We start from the raw sequence: 22,139 nt of genomic DNA, 5'->3' as shown, positions 1-22,139 counted from the left end.
ACTTGGTTTGACCTAAAAAGAGGACAAGGTGCAAGTGGCCTTCTGCAGTTGTACAATGGTGAAAATCAAATGGTGCAGATATTAAATAATTGGGCAGAGGAGAGGGAATGAGGTGGGCCGCGTACAGAGATTGTCTCCTCTCTGATCTCTGTCTCTCCCGAGATATGCGACACGGAACTGATAAGTACCAAACGAGCAGCAGATTTCATCAAGCCAGGCTCACACTCCTGATGGCTGGAGCATTGTGACGTGATGTTTCCTCACACCTCCCTGGGAGAGACTGGAAAACCCGAGGAGTGAGCCAGGACCCCCTGGGATTACTCACAGGCCGGGTGTAGCAGTGGCTTTAAAAGTGATTAACATTTCAAAACACAATTTAGAATTGGCCAGAGCAGCTTCTTGCCTTCCCTCCACCCTGGCACTAATCCCAGACACTTCCCAAAAGAAAATGTTAATGTGCCAGAGCAGTAGGGGGAAAAAACACTTGCCAGGAGGACATAATACAGCGAATAGCAAGAAGTGTTTACAAACATGCAGTCTGAATGAGATGAACTTTGCTTTCTCTTGTGTTACAGGAAGTGTTGGTATCCTTATCTTCTACTATGTAGCACAACACCATCTGGTGACACAGCCTGGGGGTGGGTGGTGGGGGTGTTAAGAGATTTCAGTTTTGGCAATGGAACTAATTTGCGATGGTGTAGTGTTGGGTTCCAGCCACAAAGATGCATCAAATGCATTTGTGTCACCACGTGAGTCTGTTTCCAATGCTGCACTAACCCAAATGGACCGGCACAAGGCTGAAGCAAAAAAGAGCTGGGCTATTATTGGCTGCCTCTAACCAGAAGGTGATTTGGACACTACATGGGTTAGCACTGCTGCCTCACGGCGCTGGGGACCCGGGTTCGATTCCCGGATTGGGTCACTGTCTGTGTGGAATTTGCATGTTCTCCCCATCTCTGCGTGGGTTTCCTCCGGGTGCTCCGGTTTCCTCCCACAAACCAAAAGACATGCTGGTTAGGTGCATTGGCCATGCTAAATTCTCCCTCTGTGCACCCGAACAGGCGCCGGAGTGAGACGACTGGGGGATTTTCACAGTAACTTCATTACAGTTTACTTGTGACTAATAAATAAACTTTAACTTTATTCAGTAGTGTTTTACTGCCATTTCTGTGGGTATTGATGATGCTAAATTTGATGGTGCGGTCCTGTCAGCTGGCCATTGATGTGAAGAGCATTGATAGACTCCCTCTGTCCCCAAGGTCACCATCAGGGATAGACTCCCTCTCTCTTTCCCTGAGATCACCTTTGGGGATAGATTCTCTCTCTCCCCTGAAATCACCATCCGGGATCGATTCCCGTTCCTCTTCCTGAAATTATGAGCTGAGTGAACTAATTGTGCTCCCCCCCCCCCCCCCCCCCCCCGCCCCGCCCCGCACCCCCGTCGGATGAATGATTTGAATGTCAGACACAGTGTCAAGATGCGGAAGGCTGTGAATGCCGAGAGCAATGGAGTTTTTAAAACTGAGGTTGATAGGTTTCTGCTCTCTGTATTAAGGAATATGGAGCTATGGTAGGAATAAGTTCAGTGGAGATGCAGATCAGCATGATGTGATTGAATAATGCAGCAGGCTTGAGGGCTGAATGACCTTCTCCTGTTCCCAAGGAAATTAATAGTGAGAGGGGTCAGACAGAATAAATACCAGTCAGTTAATCATTACCCAGTGGAGTAGTGAGAATGTAGCAGTTGCTCCCACATGGAACAGTTACAGCGATTGTCATCGAGACATTGAAGGAGGGTGGCAGAGCAGAAGCACCAGCATAAACCAGTCAGGCCGAATGGCCTGTTCGTGTGCTGTGAAATTCAATGCGATTCTGTGGAATGATGACATTTTCTTTTGCTTTGCCCGTATTGTGTTCCAGGTTGAATATCTTGCTGGGTGGCATGACTCCGTTGTACTTCCACATGGTCAATGTGGGCCTGCATTGTGCCGTGACATCGCTGTTGCTCTACACGTGTGACAAGGCCGTGTTCCAAGACAGGCGCCTAGCGTTCTTAGCTGCTCTTCTCTTCGCTGTCCACCCTGTTCACACCGAAGCTGTAAGTAACTGTTGAACCTTTTGGGAGTGGCAGCTGAGTGGGGGTTTAGCGCAGACATTCTGCTTATCCCTGCCTTATAGGCCCATAAACATTTACAGCACAAAAGGATTGAACCTGTGCCAGTTCCTTGTTGGAGCAATCCAAAGCTCCCCTGGTGCTGTGCTCTCTCTCTCTCTCTCTCTTTCCATAGCTCTCTCTCTCTTCACTTTGAACATTTATCTACAATAATAAAGCAGTTCAGGCAAAATCTCTTTGCTCTGACTGATGAGACTATAGTGCGCACTGCCACGTGGAGCAGTTGAGGCATATATCATTGATGCATTTAAGGGAACTTAGATAAGCATATAATGAGAAAGAAGTAGAAAGATATGGTGATAGTGTGAGATAAAGTAATTTGGAGAAGAGGTTCCTGTGCAGCATAAACATACCCTCTTAATGCACAGCTAATTCCCATGCATGGCAGATGACTTCTCTCGTACTTCATTCTGCCAGTTTGTTACTCTAGCAAAGAAGGTGGGAGCGCTCATTAAGCTGCACAAAATAATAAATTGTCTCGGGTTTTACTGCAAGTCTAGTCAAGAAAATAAAAATCGAGGACGTGAATTTCATTCAGTGAATCGGAAAGATGAATAATTCGGATGGATGCGCAAACTGAGGTGATGAATGTTTGAAACATTCAGTGAGACAAGACTGAGGGATATTCCTTATTTTTTTCCATTATGGGTGGTCGAGGATGGACAGAATTGCCTTTTTTCTCCGAACTCAATCAACGATGAGTGTTAGCCACAAACCAACAGCAGAAATGAAGAGACAAAAACAGAAAAATGCTGGAAAATCTCAGCAGGTCTGACAGCACCTGTGGAGAGAGAATAGAGCCAATGTTTCGAGTCTTGATGACACCTTCATCAGAGCTAGACTCCAAACGTTGGCTCTATTCTCTCTCCACAGGTACCCTCAGACCTGCTGAGATTTTCCAGCGTGTTTCTGTTTCAGATTCCAGCATCCACAGTATTTTGTGTTTATCAGCAAAAATGAAGAGTCCACATTTCTAAAGCACTGTTGATGTTCTCAGGATCATCCAAAGCACGGAATAGCTGACAGGGGTGCTTTGGAAGTATTGTCAGTGTTGGACTGACAATGTCAGAGCTCATTGCTTTTGGAGTGTTAGTTGATTGAGGAATAAATATTGGGCTAGGAAACCAGGATGGGAAGGATGATGGGAAGGATGATGGGGCAGATATTGGGGCAGGCAGGGTATTCATGCTGGGGGGGTGGGGGGGGAAATGAGGAGGATTGGGGGGGGAGTGATGAGGCGGGGGGGTGGGAAGTTTAGAACGACACTGTGTAGAGCAGAGGAATCTCTGGCCCATCTGAGAGAGATTTAGTTTAATGTATGATCTGAGCAACTCCAACAATGCAGCACTCCCTCAGTACCACACCGGAGTGTCAGCCTAGACTTTGTCTGCGCATCCTAATCCCTTGATTATCTTGACTCCAAAGCACACATGCTGCCACTGAGCCTGGGCTCACCTACCATTCCATTGCATGAGCTGCTGTAACAATTTCTCAAATTGTTTCCTCAAATTTCCACGTAACAAATTAATCATATTAATAAGAAACACATAGGCACGCACTTCAATTCTTCAACCTGAGTGTGAATCTTGTGACAGTCGGATCCCCAGGGTCTTTTTTTTCTTTCTTCCCTCTTTGCTGTTTTGAGCGAGATTGCGACTGAGCAGATTGGTTGGAATGAGTTTCAGGACCTACAGGGAATCAGGTGTTAAATTAAACATCCGCTGTTTTGTGAGAGACTCAGTTGGAGACTTGACATGTATATCGACGAGCTTTGAAGATTTGGGTGAACTGAGATTGGTGCCTGAAACAACACAGACAGACAGAACCCGATGAAGCAACTGAACAAGTAGGGCTTTCGGGAGTTAAATCCTGAAACTCCAGATTGCTTGTTGAGTGCATTGTAGTGTGAAGTTTGTGCATGGAAAAGGTTCGTTCACCTTCAGACAGATCATATATATATTAAAAAAAGCCTTGTATAAGGTGACCCTGAGGAGGTGTGACTCGCAGCGATAAATTGGAAGAGAGAAGCCGTGGTAGAGGCTGAGACAGACAATACAAGAGAGCTATTTCTCAGCAATGAATTTTCGATCTTATGAAAATTGAGAAAGTTGCCAGCTCTGAAATACGTTGCTGCAAGGAAGGCCCAGGGGGGCTACATTCCAGCTCAGATGAGAAACTGCACACTGCAGGCAGGATCTTGCAGTAGAATTGCCACATTGATTTGTATCTCTATAGCACTTTCAGAACGGCCATTTGGTTCTCTCCTCCTCCTTCCCCCCCCCCCCCCTTCACTGCATTCGCCATTTCCTCCCCTGCTTCCCCACCCTTTAAGAAGTCTAACAACACCAGGTTAAAGTCCAACAGGTTTATTTGGTAGCAAAAGCCACTAGCTTTCGGAACAGTCTGTCCCTTTGTCAGGTGGGTGGGAGTTCTGATCACAAACAGGGCACAAAGACACAAACTCAATTTACATGAATAATGATTAGCTGGAAAGACTCACAGTCCAATCAAGTCTTAAAAGTACAGACAATGTGAGTGGAGGGAGCATTAAGCACAGGTTAAAGAGATGTGCATTGTCTCCAGACAGGACAGCTAGTGAGATTTTGCACATCTAGGCAAGTTGTGGGGGTTACAGATAGTGAACCCAATATCCCGGTTGAGGCCGTCCTCATGTGTGCGGAACCTGGCTATCAGTCTCTGCTCAGCGACTCTGCGCTGTTGTGTGTCGTGAAGGCCGCCTTGGAGGACGCTTACCCGGAGATCAGAGGCTGATTGCCCGTGACCACTGAAGTGCTCCCCAACAGGAAGAGAACAGTCTTGCCTGGTGATTGTCGAGTGGTGTTCATTATCCGTTGTCGTAGCATCACCCGAACATCAGCCAAGCACAACGCAACGCCATCCGCGCTCTCAAGACCAACCGCAACATTGTCATCAAACCAACAAAGGAGGGGCCATCGTCATACTGAACAGAACGGATTACTGCAAAGAAGTGTACCGACAACTGAACAATGAGGAACACTACAGACAGTTACCCACAGATCCAACCAAAGAACACACCCGTCAACTCAACACTCTGATCAAGACTTTTGATCCGGACCTTCAGAACACCCTCCGTGCTCTCATCCCACGTACTCCCCGCATTGGAGATCTCTACTACCTTCTGAAGGTACACAAGACAAACACACCGGCCGTCCCATCGTATCGGGCAATGGGACCCTGTACAAGAACCTCTCCGGCTATGTCGAGGGCATCCTGAAACCCATTGTACAAAGAACCCCCAGCTTTTGTCGCGACACGACGGACTTCCTACAGAAACTCAGCACACATGGAGCAGTTGAACCAGGAGCACTCCTCGTCACAATGGATGTCTCGGCACTCTGCCATCATCGTGGGGGATGCTGGTGTATTGCTGCAACTGCCTCAGTACTCAACGCTGACAACTGCCAGTTTCCAGATGCAATTTTACAACTCATCCGCTTCATTCTGGACCACAATGTCTTCACCTTCAACAACCAGTTCTTCATCCAGACACACGGAACAGCCATGGGGACCAAATTCGCACCTCAATATGCCAACATCTTCATGCACCGGTTCGAACAAGACTTCTTCACCGCACAGGACCTTCAACCGATGCTATACACTAGATACATCGATGACATTTTCTTCCTTTGGACTCATAGTGAACAATCACTGAAACAACTATATGATGACATCCACAAGTTCCATCCCACCATCAGACTCACCATGGACCACTCTCCAGAATCGGTTGCATTCTTGGACACACGCATCTCCATTAAGGACGGTCACCTCAGCACCTCACTGTACCGCAAGCCCACGGAGAACCTCACGATGCTCCACTTCTCCAGCTTCCACCCTAAACACGTTAAAGAAGCCATCCCCTACGGACAAGCCCTCCGTATACACAGGATCTGCTTGGATGAGGAGGATCGCAACAGACCTCTCCAGATGCTGAAAGATGCCCTCATAAGAACAGGATATGGTGCTCAACTCATCGATTGACAGTTCCGACGCGACACAGCGAAAAACCGCACCGACCTCCTCAGAAGACAAACACAGGACACGGTGGACAGAGTACCCTTCGTTGTCCAGTACTTCCCCGGAGCGGAGAAGCTACGGCATCTCCTCCGGAGCCTTCAACATGTCATTGATGAAGACGAACATCTCGCCAAGGCCATCCCCACACCCCCACTTCTTGCCTTCAAACAACCGCACAACCTCAAACAGACCATTGTCCGCAGCAAACTACCCAGCCTTCAGGAGAACAGTGACCACGGCACCACACAACCCTGCCACAGCAACTTCTGCAAGACATACCGGATCATCGACACAGATGCCATCATCTCACATGAGAACACCATCCACCAGGTACACAGTACATACTCTTGCAACTTGGCCAACGTTGTCTACCTGTTACGCTGCAGGAAAGGATGTACCGAGGCATGGTACATTGGGGAAACCATGCAGGCGCTACGACGACAGATGAATGAACACCGCTCGACAATCATCAGGCAAGACTGTTCTCTTCCTGTTGGGGAACACTTCAGTGGTCATGGGCATTCGGCCTCTGATCTCCGGGTAAGCGTTCTCCAAGGCGGCCTTCACGACACACGACAGCGCAGAGTTGCTGAGCAGAGACTGAAAGCCAAGTTCCGCACACATGAGGATGGCCTCAACCGGGATCTTGGGTTCATGTCATGCTATATCTATAACCCCCATGACTTGCCTGAGCTTGCAAAATCTCACTAACTGTCCTGACTGGAGACAATACACATCTCTTTAACCTGTGTTTAATGCTCCCTCCACTCACATTGTCTGTACCTTTAAGACTTGATTAGCTGTAAAGACTCACATTCCAATCATTATTCCTGTAAATTGAGTATATGTCTTTGTGCCCTGTTTGTGATCAGAACTCCCACCCACCTGACGAAGGAACAGCCTGTTCCGAAAGCTAGTGGCTTTTGCTACCAAATTAACCTGTTGGACATTATCCTGGTGTTGTTAGACTTCTTACTGTGCTTACCCCAGTCCAACAACGGCATCTCCACATCATCCCCACCCTTTGCCAGCTTCACTGTGTGAAGGTGAGGCAGTGGCATATTGATATTGTTGCTGGATTAGTAATCCAGAGACCCAGGGTCTGAATCCCATCATGGCGGACGGTGGTATTGGAATTCAATAAAATATTTGGAATTAAAACGATGACCATGAAGCCATTATTGATTGTTGGAAAAACCACTAATGTCCTTTCAGGAAGGAAATCTGCCATCCTTACCTGGTTTGGCCTACATATGACTCCAGACCCACAGCAATGCAGTTGACTCTTAAATGCCCTCTGAAATGGCCTAGAAAGCCACTCAGTTGTCTCAAACCACTACAAAAAGGAATGAAACTGCCATCAACCTAGGCACCAGAAATTACAATGGCGAACTCAGCCCTGTTGACCCTGCAAAGTCCTCCTTACTAACAGCTGGGGGTTTGTGCCAAATTTCGGAGTGCTGTCCCACAGTCTAGTCAAGCAGTGACTAGCATATCCATACTGATAGAATCATACCTTGTAGACACTGCCCCACACAATTCCGTTACCATCCTGGGTATGTCCTGTTCCACTGGCAGGACAGACCCAGCTGAGGTAGACAATTGGGAGGGAGTTGTCCTGGGAGTCCTCAAGATCCACTCAGGACTCTGTGAAGTCTCATGCCATCAGATCAGCCATGGGCAAGGAATCTTCCGGCTAATTATCTCACACTGTCACAACCCTCTCCCCATCTCCAGCTACCTCCCGTCCCCCCTGATGATTCAGAATTCCTCCATGTTGAGCACCACTTGGAGGAAGGACTGAGGGTGGCAAGGGTGCAGAATGTGATGGGGGTCCTTCACCAAGAGTGACTCGGTAGCACCACTATTGACTGAGCTGTCTGGGTCCTGAAGGACGTAGCTGTTCAACTGGGTCTGCAGCAGATGGTGAGGGGACAAACAAGAAGGGAAAACAGATTTAGCAACTCGAAGATTGAGAATCCACGAGGCGCTGTGGGGGCCATCAGCAGCAGCAAAATTGTACTCCAGCACAATCTGTAACGTCATGGCCTGGCATATCCCCCACTCTACCATTACCACCAAGCCAGGGCATCAACCCTGGTTCAATGGAGAGTGCAGGAGGGCATGTCAGGAGCGGCACCAGGCATACCTAAAAAGGAGGTGTCAACCTGGTGAAACTACAACACAGGACTAATGTGCCAAACAGCATTAGCAGCAAGTAATAGAGTTAAGCAATTCCACAACCAGTGGATCAGATCCAAGCACTACAGTCCTGCCACATCCAGCTGTGAATGGAGGAGGAAAATTAAACAACTCAGTGGAGGAGGAGGCTCCACAAATATCCCCATCCTCAATGATAAAGGAGTCCAACACATCAGCAAAGGACAAGGCTGAAGTATTTACGACAATCTTCAGCAAGAAATGCCGAGTGGGTGACCTATTCTGGCCTCCTGCGGAGGTCTCCAGCTTCACCGGTGCTAGTTTTCAGCCAATTTGATTTATTCCACATGACATCAAGAAACAGCTGAAGACACTGAATACTGGAAAGGTCATGGACCGTGACAATGTTCTGGAATTAGTACTGAAGACTTGTGCTCCAGAACTTGCTGCACACCTAGCCAAGCTGTTCGAGTACAACTACAACACTGGCTTCTACCCGGCAATGTAGAAAATTGACCAGGTATGTCCTGAACACACAAAATAGGACAAATCCAACCCAGCCAATTACCATCTCATCAATCTATCATCAGTAAAAGTGATGGAAGGGGTAATCAACAGTGCTTCAAGCGGAACTTGCTTAGCAATAACCTGATCACTGACGCTTAGTTTGGGTACCGCCAAGGTCACTCAGCTCCTGACCTCATTACAGTCTTGGTTCAAACATGGACAAAAGAGCTGAACTCCAGAGGTGAGCTGAGAGTGACTGTCCTTGATGACAAGGCCACATTTGACTGAGTGTAGCATCAAAGAACTCTAGCAAAACTGGAGTCAATCGGAATCGGGGGGGAAAACTCTCCACTGGTTGGAATCATACTGAGTACAAAGGAAGATGGTTGTGGCTGTTGGAGGTTCGTCATCTCAGCTTCCAGGACATTACTGCAAGAGTTACTCAGGGGAGTGTCCTAGGCCCAACCATCTTCATCTGCTTCATCAATGACTATCTTTGCATCAAATGAACAGAAGTGATGGCGTTCACTTAAGATTGCACAAAGTTCACAATTCATAATTCCTCATACTGACGAAGTCCATTTCCAAGTGCAGCCAAACCTGGACAATATCCAAATTTGGGCTGGCAAGTGACAAGTAACATTCATACCTCACAAGTGCCAGGCAATGACTATCTCTAATGAGAGAATCTAACTATCTTCTTTACCATCCAATAGCATTATCATCATTGAATCCCAGACAACACTGAAGAGGCTTGACATGATCCAGGACAAAGCAGTCCGCTTAATTGACATCCCTTCCACAAACATTCACTTCCTCTACCAGTGACGCACAGTAGGAACAGTGCGTGCCATCTACAAGATGCACTGCAGGAACTCACCAAGAAGTCCTTAGTATCTTCCAAACCCATGGCCACTACCATCTAGAAGGACAAGGTCAGCAGACACATGGGAACACCATCATCTGGAATTTCCCCTCGAAGCCACACACCATCCTGACTTGGAAATATATCACTGTGTCTTTGCTGTCACTCTATCAAAGTCCTGGAATTTCCTTCCTAACAACACTGTTGATGTACCTACACAACATGGACTACAAAGGTTCAAGAAGGCAGCTCACTACCACCTTCTCATGGGCAATGAATTCTGGCCCAGCTAGTGAATCCCATATCCCTTGAATGGAAAAAAAAAGATTCTAGACTGTCACGGAAGGCACCTCGACGGTCAAACCCCCCAGCCCACCAAGGGAAAATGTGAAATTCCCCTGAAATCTGATTTTGCCTGCAGAATCACCTGCCATCAGGAGACTGTAATTGTACCCACCTTCACTGAAGTTAAGGTGAGAATCAGAAAGGTGTCCTTCATAATTAAGTAATGCTGGTGACAAATAAATTAGAACTTCCTTCCCCTCATCTGCCATAAAGTGCTGTTGATGCTCGGTCAGTTGGAACTTTCAACACTGGGCTGGATTTTTGTAGACTAGGAAATCAAGGGATGTGGAACCAGAGCAGGTAAATGGAGTTGAGGGGCTGAATGGCCTACCTCTATTCCTTTGTTTTTAAGTCATGTGGAATCTTAACCCTAAGCACGTTTTTCGTGTTCCAATTGCAAATTGCCTAACTCGCTACACCTCTGCTTCCTAAACAATTTTCTAATGTGACCCCAAATTAACATTTGAAAATTAATGACCTCAGATGTTAGCAAAAACAAAATAAAGCAGCACAGTAATGCTCAGTGTATAATTCACTTTTACGGATTAAGGATCAAAAACTGTTTCTAATGTGCTTTGGAATAAATGTTGTGATTTTATGTGCTCGCCCATCCATTACTCACATCTAAGCTGCTCCAGCTCACGGCCCTTGGTTCGGAAACAGAGGATACTATTGATTTTAGTACTTGCATTAAGCATTATTGATCTATAGCAACATCACACCAAGGGTTCTCTGGAGGCCATCTTTATATCATTGCTTTTAATGTGAGATTAGTCAAATAAACTTTTAATTTTCTACTGAAGATTCCAACAGACATAAAATAATATTCACTTTTCCCTATCAAAGACAGGCTTTTATGTGTTTACTTCTGTCCCTGATTTTTTTTTGGATAGAAGGTGTCTATTTTCTTACCCTCAGAGTGGTGGTCCCAAGTTATTTAATTACATTATAAAAATTTTAAAAGTTTTCTTGTCCTGGAGGTTTAAAATTCAATGCAATCTCTCACTCACTTGCCTCATGTGCTCCAGAAAGATTAGATACAGATTAAAAAAATAAACAATGCAATCACAATGTATATATGTCTCAGGGTCTGGAAGGCCTGTAGTTCTTAGATGAGTTGATGCTTTTATTTAAGTGATGGTCTTGTAAGCAGAGGATTCTGAGTAAGCTGCAAGTCTTGTTGTTGGATTTTCAGGAGGTTGGCTATTTTGTGATCTTGAGGTTGGAGAGAGTTTTTCTTCCACTTTCAAGGTACTGCTGTTTATTACCCTGGCTGCTTATTGACTTGTTGCTGGTTTGATGGCTTTTTTAATGCATCCTATCCCTGCAGAGCTGATTCTTGCTGTTTTGAAAGCAAACAGCAAGCATGGCTGTCTCATCCATGTAACCTGTTACAAGTTTTAATTCCTTCTTCCAAATAAGGTAGGCAATCAGGTTGATCAATATTGTGTGTTGTTATTTGACACGTTGAAATTTACCAGTCTGGACGTGGATGCAGGGCTTCATAATACAAAAAGAGGTTGAATGGGGGCTCCTTCATATTTGTCCAACACACATTGAATTTTGATGTGTCTTTTGTCCATGGTGCACCAGAATGACAATTGGCAGAATCATAGAGTCCCTACAGTGCAGAAGGAGGCCATTCGGCCCATTGAGTCCACACCGACAACAATCCCACCCAGTCCCTATCCCTTGAGCCCCACATATTTACCCCACTAATCCCCTTAACCTATGGGCTGAATGCCATAGCCTTTGTTGATGTTTTGCCCTTACACAAAGAGATGTGCGAATTTCCCTGATGGCTGTGAATGTGTTTTTATTTAACTAGGTATTGGCTTGAGTTTCAGGACTGTCTAAAGGTTATGTAATTTGCAGTGGCCTTTTAACAGTCAGCTTTTGTTCAACATGTTGAATTATTGTATGCTTATAATATACTCTTGTGTGACAGTCCCAAAGTCAGCACTGTCAGCCTGGATTCTGTTGCAACCATGCAGCTTAAAATAAAACAGACTTCATTCACAAAGAAAAATAAAATCTGGAAAGTAAGTTACAAAAATGTTAGCTTGTGTAAGAGCAGTGAGCTGCCTTGTGGCGTATAAGATTCACCCTCCTGATTCACCAAGTCCATATTTGTCCATGCTGCCCAAGGCGCACAAAAGCGATGTCCCGTTTGATCCTATCTTACCTCTATCCTTGCTGCACAACATGAATTGGCCAAATGGCTGAATGAGTTGCTACAACCAGTTCTGAGTGAGTATTCCACATAAATGATGAAGGATTCCTTCACTTTTGTGAAGACGAGCATAATCGACACTAATACTGTGTCTATGTGCTCTTTCATCATTGCGAGCCTATTCACTAATGTGCCATTCCAAGACACCATAAACATTTGCACCACATCACGATATCATGTTGCTGCCATTGTCTGAATCCATGTCTGAACTCATGAACTTAGCAACTCCCGCAAATGAAATCGGCTTGACTGACACTGTTTGTCCAAAAAGAGTTAAAGTTAAAGTTTATTTATCAGTCACAAGTAGGCTTACATTAACACTGCAATGAAGTCACTATGAAAATCCCCTAGTCACCTGTTCGGGTACATTGAGGGAGAATTTAGCATGGCTAATGCACCTTAGCAACATGTGTTTCGGACTGTGGGAGGAAACCCATGCAGACACGGGGAGAACGTGCAGACTCCGCACAGACAGTGACCCAAGCTGAGAATTGAACCTGGGTCCCTGAGAGGCAGCAGTGCTAACCACTGTGCCACCCTCGATGGTGATAGATATAGATGGTAATATCTCTAGATAGATAATAGATGATGTCACCCTACATTCCCCTCGAGCGTCAGCTCTTGCTGACAATTTCAATCGTTTCCATGAGAAACGTGTTTTTGATGAAATGACCCTAACCTAGCCCTTAGATATTTCTGATACCGAGATGATACCTTTGCTATATTTGAATCTGCAGCTGCATGAAAGGATTTCCTTGCACGCCTTACTGCACTCCATCTCACCCTCAAATTCAGTGTTGAAATGGAGTAATCTTGGGAGCTCCCTCTCTCCAATGTGTGAGTTGAGAAATCTGCAAACGGGTTCTCTATTACTGTCTACTGCAATCCTACCATTACTGGTCAGCATACATGTTGGGATTCCAACAGCTCCACATGCTATAAGATTGGCCTTGTAAGTCTTGTAAATAGTGTGCTAACCTTTTACTTGCTGTGCAAGTTTAATGCTGAAATAGGTGTGTCAAAACTATCCTGTGGGTTAATGGCTATGCTGACTGCTCACTGTATCATGCTTACCCCTGAATGGGCCTGAGGCTGCCATTTTTTGGACCTTACAATATCTGGTGAATCTAGCCGTTTTACGCTGCTTCTATGCAGTAGCAACATGAGTGGTACTTCCACCCTCCTGCCATCAAGCCAGAAAAAAGATCTGCCTACCACATAAGTAAGTAATGTGGGATATGAATTTCAGTGTAAAGCCAGGAATGTAGGTTGTACATTGTAACAACTGACCGATCATGTCAGGCAGCATGTCCCTCCGGCTGTTTGTAATAGACAGACTGCTGACTGTACTCAACCGGCTTGTGCTTGCAAAACTCAGGACATAATGTTTAACATTCGACCTGATTGGTAAGCACTTGCCCCGAGTGTGCTAATAATTACACTAACAACAATTTAAGATTACCAGTTGGACCCTCATTACTCACATACACTTGCTAGAAATTACTTATATCCACACGCAGGGACCAATCCTCTGAAGGCAAAAGGAATTTGTCCAGACATTGCACCTTTTTTGAATTAAACAAAAGCATTGGGGCAAATATATTTCCATGTAACTTAGCAGAGCCAACTTGCCAACCAATCAGCAACTTTCTCTCATGCAATATAAATTGTTGCCCCCCCCCCCTTTGAAATTTGGCATTCTTGCATCTGTCCTGATTGCAAGATGAAAAGTTTCAACAGCATGTCTCTTTTCTCAGCAATACTCAAGTTCTGTACTACCAAATATCTATTAGGACAAAAAGCTCCCAAGACTGAGACACAAGCAGTGCAAAGACAGGATTGGATACCACTTGGGCCTTGGGGCAGGCTGCAGTCTTGGGAGGAGGTGAAACCCGTGACCCCAAATGCTCTTTGTGGTTCTGACCCCAGAGGTTGGAAAATGCTGGCATAAACACCCAGACATTCTGTACCACTTTGGGTGCATGGACAAACTGGGAACCTTGATTGTCGGACCCTCATAAGAGCCAGGCACAAAGACCATGAAAAGACATACATGTGGCTGATGGCCTCGTGATTGATTGATTATTCCTATCTGAGTCTGGTTAATGCTTATTGTGTCCTGATTGGTTTTATTTTCATCCCGTGTGAATCTCGAAGGGCTATTAGCAATTTATCGAATCAAGGCGACCCACACAATTGCTCCTTTTCTCACCCAATACCTTCTCCAGTGCACCTTTCAGGAAGAGTCCCTGGGGATTAGGAACCCCTGTCTGATTTTCCTTGTGCTCAGTTTTAGTGCCCCAAAGTCTGTCCCAGCATGGAAGAGTGATCTCCCTGTAGAACGAAGACGGAGATGATGTCTTCTGACCCTTTCTTGGCTTTGACCAATACCACTGGACAATCTTAACAACCCAAACACCATGAGCAACAGGCTGGCCACTATTATCAAAATCATTGTCATGAAAGTTGCCAGCAACAAGAAGGAACCAAGCTGGTTGAAGGTTTAATGACCCCACTAGCATTTTGTGGGAGCAAGATCTTGAACCTGTGGTGGAAAATTATATCATATCCCCTTTACATTTTGCACTTGCTAAGGTGAGTGAGCAGTGGTCATGCCAGTGAATGAGACCCTTCCAATTTCAGCCATTAAACATTCCCAGGTCAGGTATAAGCAAAGGCAGTTACAGAATAAAGTTCCTTGTCATTTGGCCCAACAATTCATCTCAATAAAACACGCACCGCTGGAGCAGTGTGACTGTTTATTTTTCCATTTCCCATACCAGCCGTCACTCTATGACGTTGCCAACTAGGAACATGTCCACGAGAGACTGGGTTTAGGCTTCACTAAGTTACTTCACATAAGGCCATTTCAATCAGTAGCGAGGAGGCTTTCACTCTGGGCTGGTTTCAGTGTCAGATGTCAAAGATGAAAGGCCAGCTTTTAACCCACCCAATCCCGAATGCTGTTGTGGCGTGCCTGACACTCGCACTTGAACGTGATGGGTCGAAAGGTCTTTTTTTTTCATGCTGTAAAACACCATAAGCATAACAGCAAGCTTTTCATGTTTATTGAGTATCTCATTAACTTCCTTCCCCCAGTAAAATAACGTGCTTAGGAAGTTTAATGTAAAGACAAGCTAACAACTGTGTTGCTGAAAGTTGAATTGATTTGCTTTTGATTTATGCAAAGGTGTTGACTCTGGCAGTGCATTGCTTTGTGTTGAGCTTGAGCAACTTGGATTTAATTTTCTATAAGAGCTGGCTTTCCTATCTCTCGCTTTGTACCTCATCTTTCAGTAGTTTTCATGTGGCTGCCCGTCTCATCTTTCCCAGAGGGTTCGGGCATTTTAACATCTTGGCTGTGCCTCCCTCTCTCAGACGTTTCTCATCAAGATTGCTCCCCACAAAGTACAATATCCAAGCAATTTCAGAGAGCTTCAGCCAGGAAAGAACCTTCTTGTGCTTTGCAAGTGCTGTGATTGTAATTAATTTATTAGTTCAGTGAGTAGCAGAGATGGATCAAGCTTTTGCTGTAGCACTTCATGTGATTGCGTTACTGATGGAATTAAACTGGATGAATATGCCATGTTATAATAGCTTGGCTATTGCAAATGATTCCCCGTATATTTTAACATCCATTTTTCCTAATTATTTCCCACCCAACTGAACATTAATTTATACAAATTACCCCCCGTGCATTTTAACACCCATTTAATGAAACTTTCTTGCACTTTTCTCAACCAGGCATAAGAAAGTGAGATGATATAGAGAGACAAAGAATAAATGATGTAAGACTTTTTTAGTGAAGTAGCAATATTTTCTTGGTTGAGTGCTTTCATTCTTCCCCTCAAGCCATGCCCGCTGGCTTAGTAAGAAAATGCCCAGCAAGGTATGTCATTGAGTCTCATCTCAGCACTAGGTGCTTGGTTTTGATCCCTACGTCAGTTCTTAATAAGCCAGAGCTGAGAATGGATCTTTAGGGCACTACCATTAAAAAGAAAGACAAGTGTGCATTTTTATAGCGCCTTTCATATTCTCAGGACATCCCAAAATGCTGTACAGTCAATAGAAGTATTTTTTTGAAATGTCACTGTTGATGTAAGGTACACAGCAGCCAATTTGCACACAGCAAACTCTCACAAACAACAATGTGATAAATGACCAGATATTGGTTGAGGGTTCAGTGTTGGACGTTGGGAAGAACTGTCCTGCTGCTCAAATAGTGCCATTTAATTGGGTAGACAGAGTATCAGGTTACTGCGTCTTTGACTGCCTTTGTACTGCACTGGATTGCCAGCCTGGATTTTGTGTCCATGTCTCTATGAGGCTGAATTATAATTCACCTGCTGGTGGTGGGTTCGAAGGTTGGGGGTGGGGTGCAGGGTGGGTGGGGGGACAGGGTGGTGATGGTGAGGAAGGGGATGCTGGTGGTGATGGCAGGGGTGGGTACATAAAATCCAGCATGCAGCCTATCTGTAGTTTACCTGCCCGCCCCTGCACCCACTGCAGTTTACTGCTGCCAAGGTGGTTGCTAAGTGGACAGCTGAGGACCTTAATTGAATAATTAATGCCAACTTGATGGCTTCATCCCACCCCTGACAGGTGTTAACTAGCTGCAGGAGTGGCCCATGCCCAAGTGACCAACCCAGTCGGTTTCCCTGCACAGGCTGGTGGAAGGCAGAGGGGGTCCTTCTTTAATGTCTAACTGATTCCATTGGAGGGACTCCTCGTGGTCTTACTCCACCAGGTTCCTTTCCCCCCCCCATGTTCTCTCAAACCCAGTCCTCCCATCCTCCTCGCGAGACCTACCAACCGTTATAAAGTTGTGATCCCATATAGTTTGTCACTTAGTGCAGTACCAACAGTGACCACCACACCAAGCACTGGGGAACCTCTGGCCTCTATTTGGCTGGCAGCTGTCTGAGGTGGGAATCCCTGTCCCTGAGGGGCAGAAGTCCCACCTATAGTAATGGTCAATCGCCCTGTAAAATCCAGCCATTGGAGTGAGACATGAACCCATGCGAACAGGGCGTGTTACTTCTCAGCCAGTTAATGCCAAAGGCCATCAACTGTGGGGAGTAGAGTGGGGAGATGAGAATGAATGAGCCAAAGATTCCTCTCCCATTCTGCTCACATTTTGTGAACACTGGGAGATAAGAACATAAGCAAGAGCAGGCCATTCAGCCCCTTGGCCTGCTTCCCTCCCCACCCCCCCCATAATCTTTGATTCCCTTATAGATCAATAATCTTTCTAATTTGCCCTTGAGCATATTCAGTGACCCAGCCTCCACTACTCACTAGGAAAGAGAGTTCTGAAGATTAATGACATTCTGAAAAAAATCTTTCTCGCCTCCATCTGAAATGCGAGATATCTTATTCTGCAACTGTGTCCATTAGTTCTAGATTCTCCCCTGAAGGGAAACAACCTCTCGGTATCTACCCAGTCGAATAGAATCTCAGAATCTTTTATGTTTTAATAAGATCACCTTTCATTCTTCTAAATTCCAATGAGTGTTGGCCCAACCTGCTCAACCTTTCCTCATAAGACAACCCTTCATCCCAGGAATCAGCCTGGTGAACCTCTTCTGAACTGTTTTCAACGCAACTGTCTCCCTCAAGTAAGGAGATCAAAACTGTTCGCAGTTCTCTGGGTGTGGTCTCACCAGCGTCCTGTACAGATGTAGCAAGACTTCTCCACTCTTGTACTCTCACCTCACTGCTATAAGGGCAAAGATTCGATTTGCCTTCTCAATTACTTGCTGTGCCTGCACGTTGATTCATGTGCAAGGACACCCAGATCCCTCTGTATTCTGTAGTATCTCTCCATTGAAGCAATATTCTGCTGTTCTGTTCTTTCTACCAAAGTGGACGATCTCGCATTATCATCTGCCGTATTTTGGCTCACCTTCCCACTTAACCTGTCTATGTCCCTTTGGCGAGCTTCTCAGAATAGGGATCTGTGAGACAGGGCTCTCGCTTGGGTGGCCTTGCTCGCACTTGCCCAAGTTCATGGGTGAAGAGGTTCTGGAGACCTGCAGCTGATAGTAGGATTGTTCCGAGTTGTCAGGAGGGCTGTGGGAGGATATGGGAGAGGAGATGATCCCCTTTCCTGTGGCAGTATTTTGATCTTGTGGATGTGTTCTCATGTCGGTGACTCTTGTTTCTCCAGGTGACGGGGATTGTGGGTCGAGCAGACGTGTTAGCGTGTGTCCTCTTCCTATTGGCTTTTCTCTCCTATCTAAGGTGCGTACAAATGTGTCATTTCTCCATCAAATTAATGAAGCACTGAAGGATTTTGTTTCAATATAAAGTGACCCTTTTTTTGCTTGTTTCTGTCCCTTGTGTTTCAGATTTTATTTTTAACTAGCTCTCCTGGCAGTGGTTGGTAGTTTTGAATTGTATGATATTTTTGATATGAAATCACATTGGGTATTCTAAAGATTAATCCCCAGAATACACCAGGAGTCACTGGAACACCACTGGCCCTGAACAGGAGTGAGGCGAGTCATTAAAGCTGCTCCAAACAGTTTGAGCAATGGAGGTCACGGAACACATCTGAAAATAGCCTGGTGATATTCACTATTTTAGAAGGGATCAACTGATAGAATCATACAGTGCAGAAGAGGCCCATCGAGTCCGCACCGACACATTAGAAACACCTGAACTCCCACCCAATCTCCCATCTGTAGCCCTGAATGTTATGGTTTGCCAAGTGCTCACCCAGATACCTTTTAAAGGATGTGAGGCAACCCGCCTCTACCACCTTCCCAGGCAGCGCATTACAAACCGTCGCCACCCTCTGGGTAAAAATGAATTTCCTCACATTTTCTAGCAATGCTCAAGTTCTAAATTACCAAATGGCTTCTGCAGCATCTGTAGGTTTTTCTTTTGCTTTACTATGATACTGGATAAGGTACGGTAACTATGAATAAATGGAACTATTGCACCGTGTGTCTGAAAATCTTTCTCTTCTTTGCAGGAGTGTGAACTGTAGCTATATTGGGAAATATTTTCCCCCCACCAGCTCTCCATTCTTCCTGCTGCTGAGCCTTTTCCTGGGTACCTGTGCGATGCTGGTGAAAGAGACAGGAATCACTGTCTTTGGAGTGTGTCTTATCTATGACCTTTTTGTTCTGTGCTCTAACAGACTTCTGATGTAAGTACTAATGAACTTCTTATTAACATGAACCAGATAATTTGCTTTTTTAAGAAAAGGAGATACTTATTAGAATCCACAGAATCCCTCCAGTGCAGAAAAAGGCCCTTCGGCCCATCGAGTCTGCACCAACCCTCAAAGAGCATCTTACCCAGGCCCAACTCCCTGCCCTATTCCCATAACCCCATGAATTTAGCATGGCCAGTCCACCTAACCTGCACATCTTTGGACGCCAAGTGGCAATTTAGCATGGCCAAGCCACCTAACCTGCACATCTTTGGATACTAAGGGGCAATTTAGCATGGCCATTGAGCCTGCACCAACAACGATCCCACCCAGGCCCTATCCCCATAATCCCACCCATATATTTCCCCTGCTAATCTCCCTGACACTAAGGGGCAATTTAACATGGCCAATCCACCTAACCTGCACATCTTTGGACTGTGGGAGGAAATCCACACAGTCACCCAAGGCTGGAATCGAACCCGCTCCCTGGCGCTATGGGACAGGAGTGTTCAGCACTGTGCCACGGTGCTGCCCACAAAACTGAATGTCATTGACTGAGCTACTGCAATAGAGATTCCGAAGAGCAAACTGGGCCAGGATAGGAATGGTCTTTCATTTACTGAATGCAAATTCATTATAACTTCAAATAATGTTGTACCATTTGCTGAAACACACTGCATTTGTCAGGATCCACACCATTTATTTTTGGCTCCAATGTCAAGGAACAACACAGGAAAAAAAATCCACAGTCTATCTCATTCGCCTTCTCCATTTTGATGATAGGGAAATATTTGTGTTGCTGACAATTTGTCACAATCAATCTCTTTGTTTAATCTAGAACAGGCAATTTTTAATAACTTAATTAAGGGTATTAGAGAACAAAGCTCTGGCTGGAGATGTCTGTACAGCTATCACTGTTTACCGTGTCAATGAGCAGGAACTGAGGATGTAATCTGTGGTCCCAGATGTGAGTGTGCAGTCAATGTTTATCTAGTATACACTATATGATGGAACAAATGCCTATGCATTTCCAGGCTTACTTTTCTTCCAACATCTATAAATGTAACAATTCTAAGTGTACGCCCAACTCTTCTACAGGCATTCTTGTGTAGTGTTGTGATAGATGCCCTGATGAGAGCAAGACAAAAAGCTTTGACATATCTCTTTTTCAGCAATGCACTGTGAAAGTGTTGATTCAAGGGAATGGCGAATTGAAAGGGATCTTGCTGCTTTTGAGTAATTTAGTCTTCACCAAAATCTGTTCTGGCTCTTTGATTATTTCTGAGCACATGCTGACATCTTGATGGTCACCTAACCACCCGAGTGCCTTGTGTTGTCTGGAAACCCGTTAGTGACAGTTCTTTATGGCTGGCACATCTTGGGTTGTTAATGAACCAGTACAGAAAAAGGCCATTTGGCCCATCAAGCCTGCACTGACAACAATCCCACGCAGGCCCTGTCTCGTAACCCCATGTATTTCCCCTGCTAATCCTGACACTAAGAGGAAATTTTAGGTCAATCGATCTAATCTGCACATCTTTGTGGAGTGTGGGAACAAACTAAGGCACCTGGAGGAAACCCACGCGGACACTGGGAGAATGTGCAAACTCCACACAGACATTCACCCGAGGCTAGAATCGAACCCGGGTCCCTGGCGCTGAGGCAGCAGTGCTAACCACTGTGCCACCGTGTCGTCTCCTTAAAGAACATCTGACATAATAACTTTTAGGGATGAGCAAAGACGGTCAGGCCTAACAAGTTAGTTTGTTTCTTTTTGCCTTGAGTCAATCTCCTGTACACACTTTCTGAATATAGCCCTCAATGTCTCCTCCTGTCGCCAGAACATTCCATTTCCTTCTACCTCACTCTACCTCTTACTCCCCTCTCATTTTTAGCTCGGGTATTTTTTTTAACCACTTTTAACCATTTGCCTGCATCAAATTTGTGAGTTCCCTTCACAATTTTGAAAGCCTCCAACCTTGACAACTTCATTTTCTGAAACAAAAGAGCTCTCAGTTCCAGCAGGTGGCAACACGATGAACTCAGCCAAAGGTGTGATGATTCAATTCTTTTATGTGAATTCCTGTCGTCCTGAATAAAACACTGGATGCAGCATCGAGAATGACTGCGTGGGCCCTGCCAGTTAGTAATATCATCCTGTTGACTATCAGAAATGGTTGCCAATTAGAGTCTCACCCCATTGTGAAAAAGGTAAATTATAATGATAGCTTCCTTGGTTGAAATTGTCTGTTGTCATCTCCTCAGTCTGAGTGCTGAATTGAATCATCAGTGGCTGCTTTGTCAGTGTCCTACCCCAGTTATATTTCAGAGCCACTTCCTGCAATAAAGGCAGGGTGACATGGTGGCACAGTGGTTAGCACTGCTGCCTCACAACGCCAGGGTCCCAGGTTCAATTCCGGCCTTGGGTCACTGTCTGTGTGGAGTTTGCACATTCTCCCCGTGTTTCCCCCGGTGCTCCAGTTTCCTCCCACATTCCAAAGATGTGCGGGTTAGGTTGAATAACCATACTAAATTGCCCCTAGTGTCAGGGGATTAACAGGGTAAATACGTGGGGTTACAGGGATAGGGTCTGAGTGGGACTTTGGGCGGTGCAAACTCAATAACCTGAGTGGCTTCC

The 22,139-nt window shown here is 45.4% G+C and overlaps 1 protein-coding gene across 1 annotated transcript in view; it reads left to right on the top strand.

Annotated features, from left to right (window-relative positions):
- LOC144488072 (protein O-mannosyl-transferase TMTC1-like) overlaps positions 1-22,139 on the top strand; it is a gene marked incomplete at its 3' end in the record, with an annotated part of 92,873 nt that overhangs the window by 19,946 nt on the left and 50,788 nt on the right. The window contains exons 2-4 of the mRNA XM_078206096.1: positions 1,921-2,098; positions 18,509-18,582; positions 19,319-19,495. Coding sequence (XP_078062222.1) covers positions 1,921-2,098; positions 18,509-18,582; positions 19,319-19,495 — 429 coding nt within the window. The remainder of the gene's footprint in view (positions 1-1,920; positions 2,099-18,508; positions 18,583-19,318; positions 19,496-22,139) is intronic.

The sequence above is a fragment of the Mustelus asterias genome, unplaced genomic scaffold (assembly GCF_964213995.1).
Source record: "Mustelus asterias unplaced genomic scaffold, sMusAst1.hap1.1 HAP1_SCAFFOLD_1272, whole genome shotgun sequence".
Classification (NCBI taxonomy): domain Eukaryota; kingdom Metazoa; phylum Chordata; class Chondrichthyes; order Carcharhiniformes; family Triakidae; genus Mustelus; species Mustelus asterias.
The sequence above is the reverse complement of the archived record's forward strand: the minus strand, read 5'-3'. Positions and strand labels throughout refer to the sequence as shown.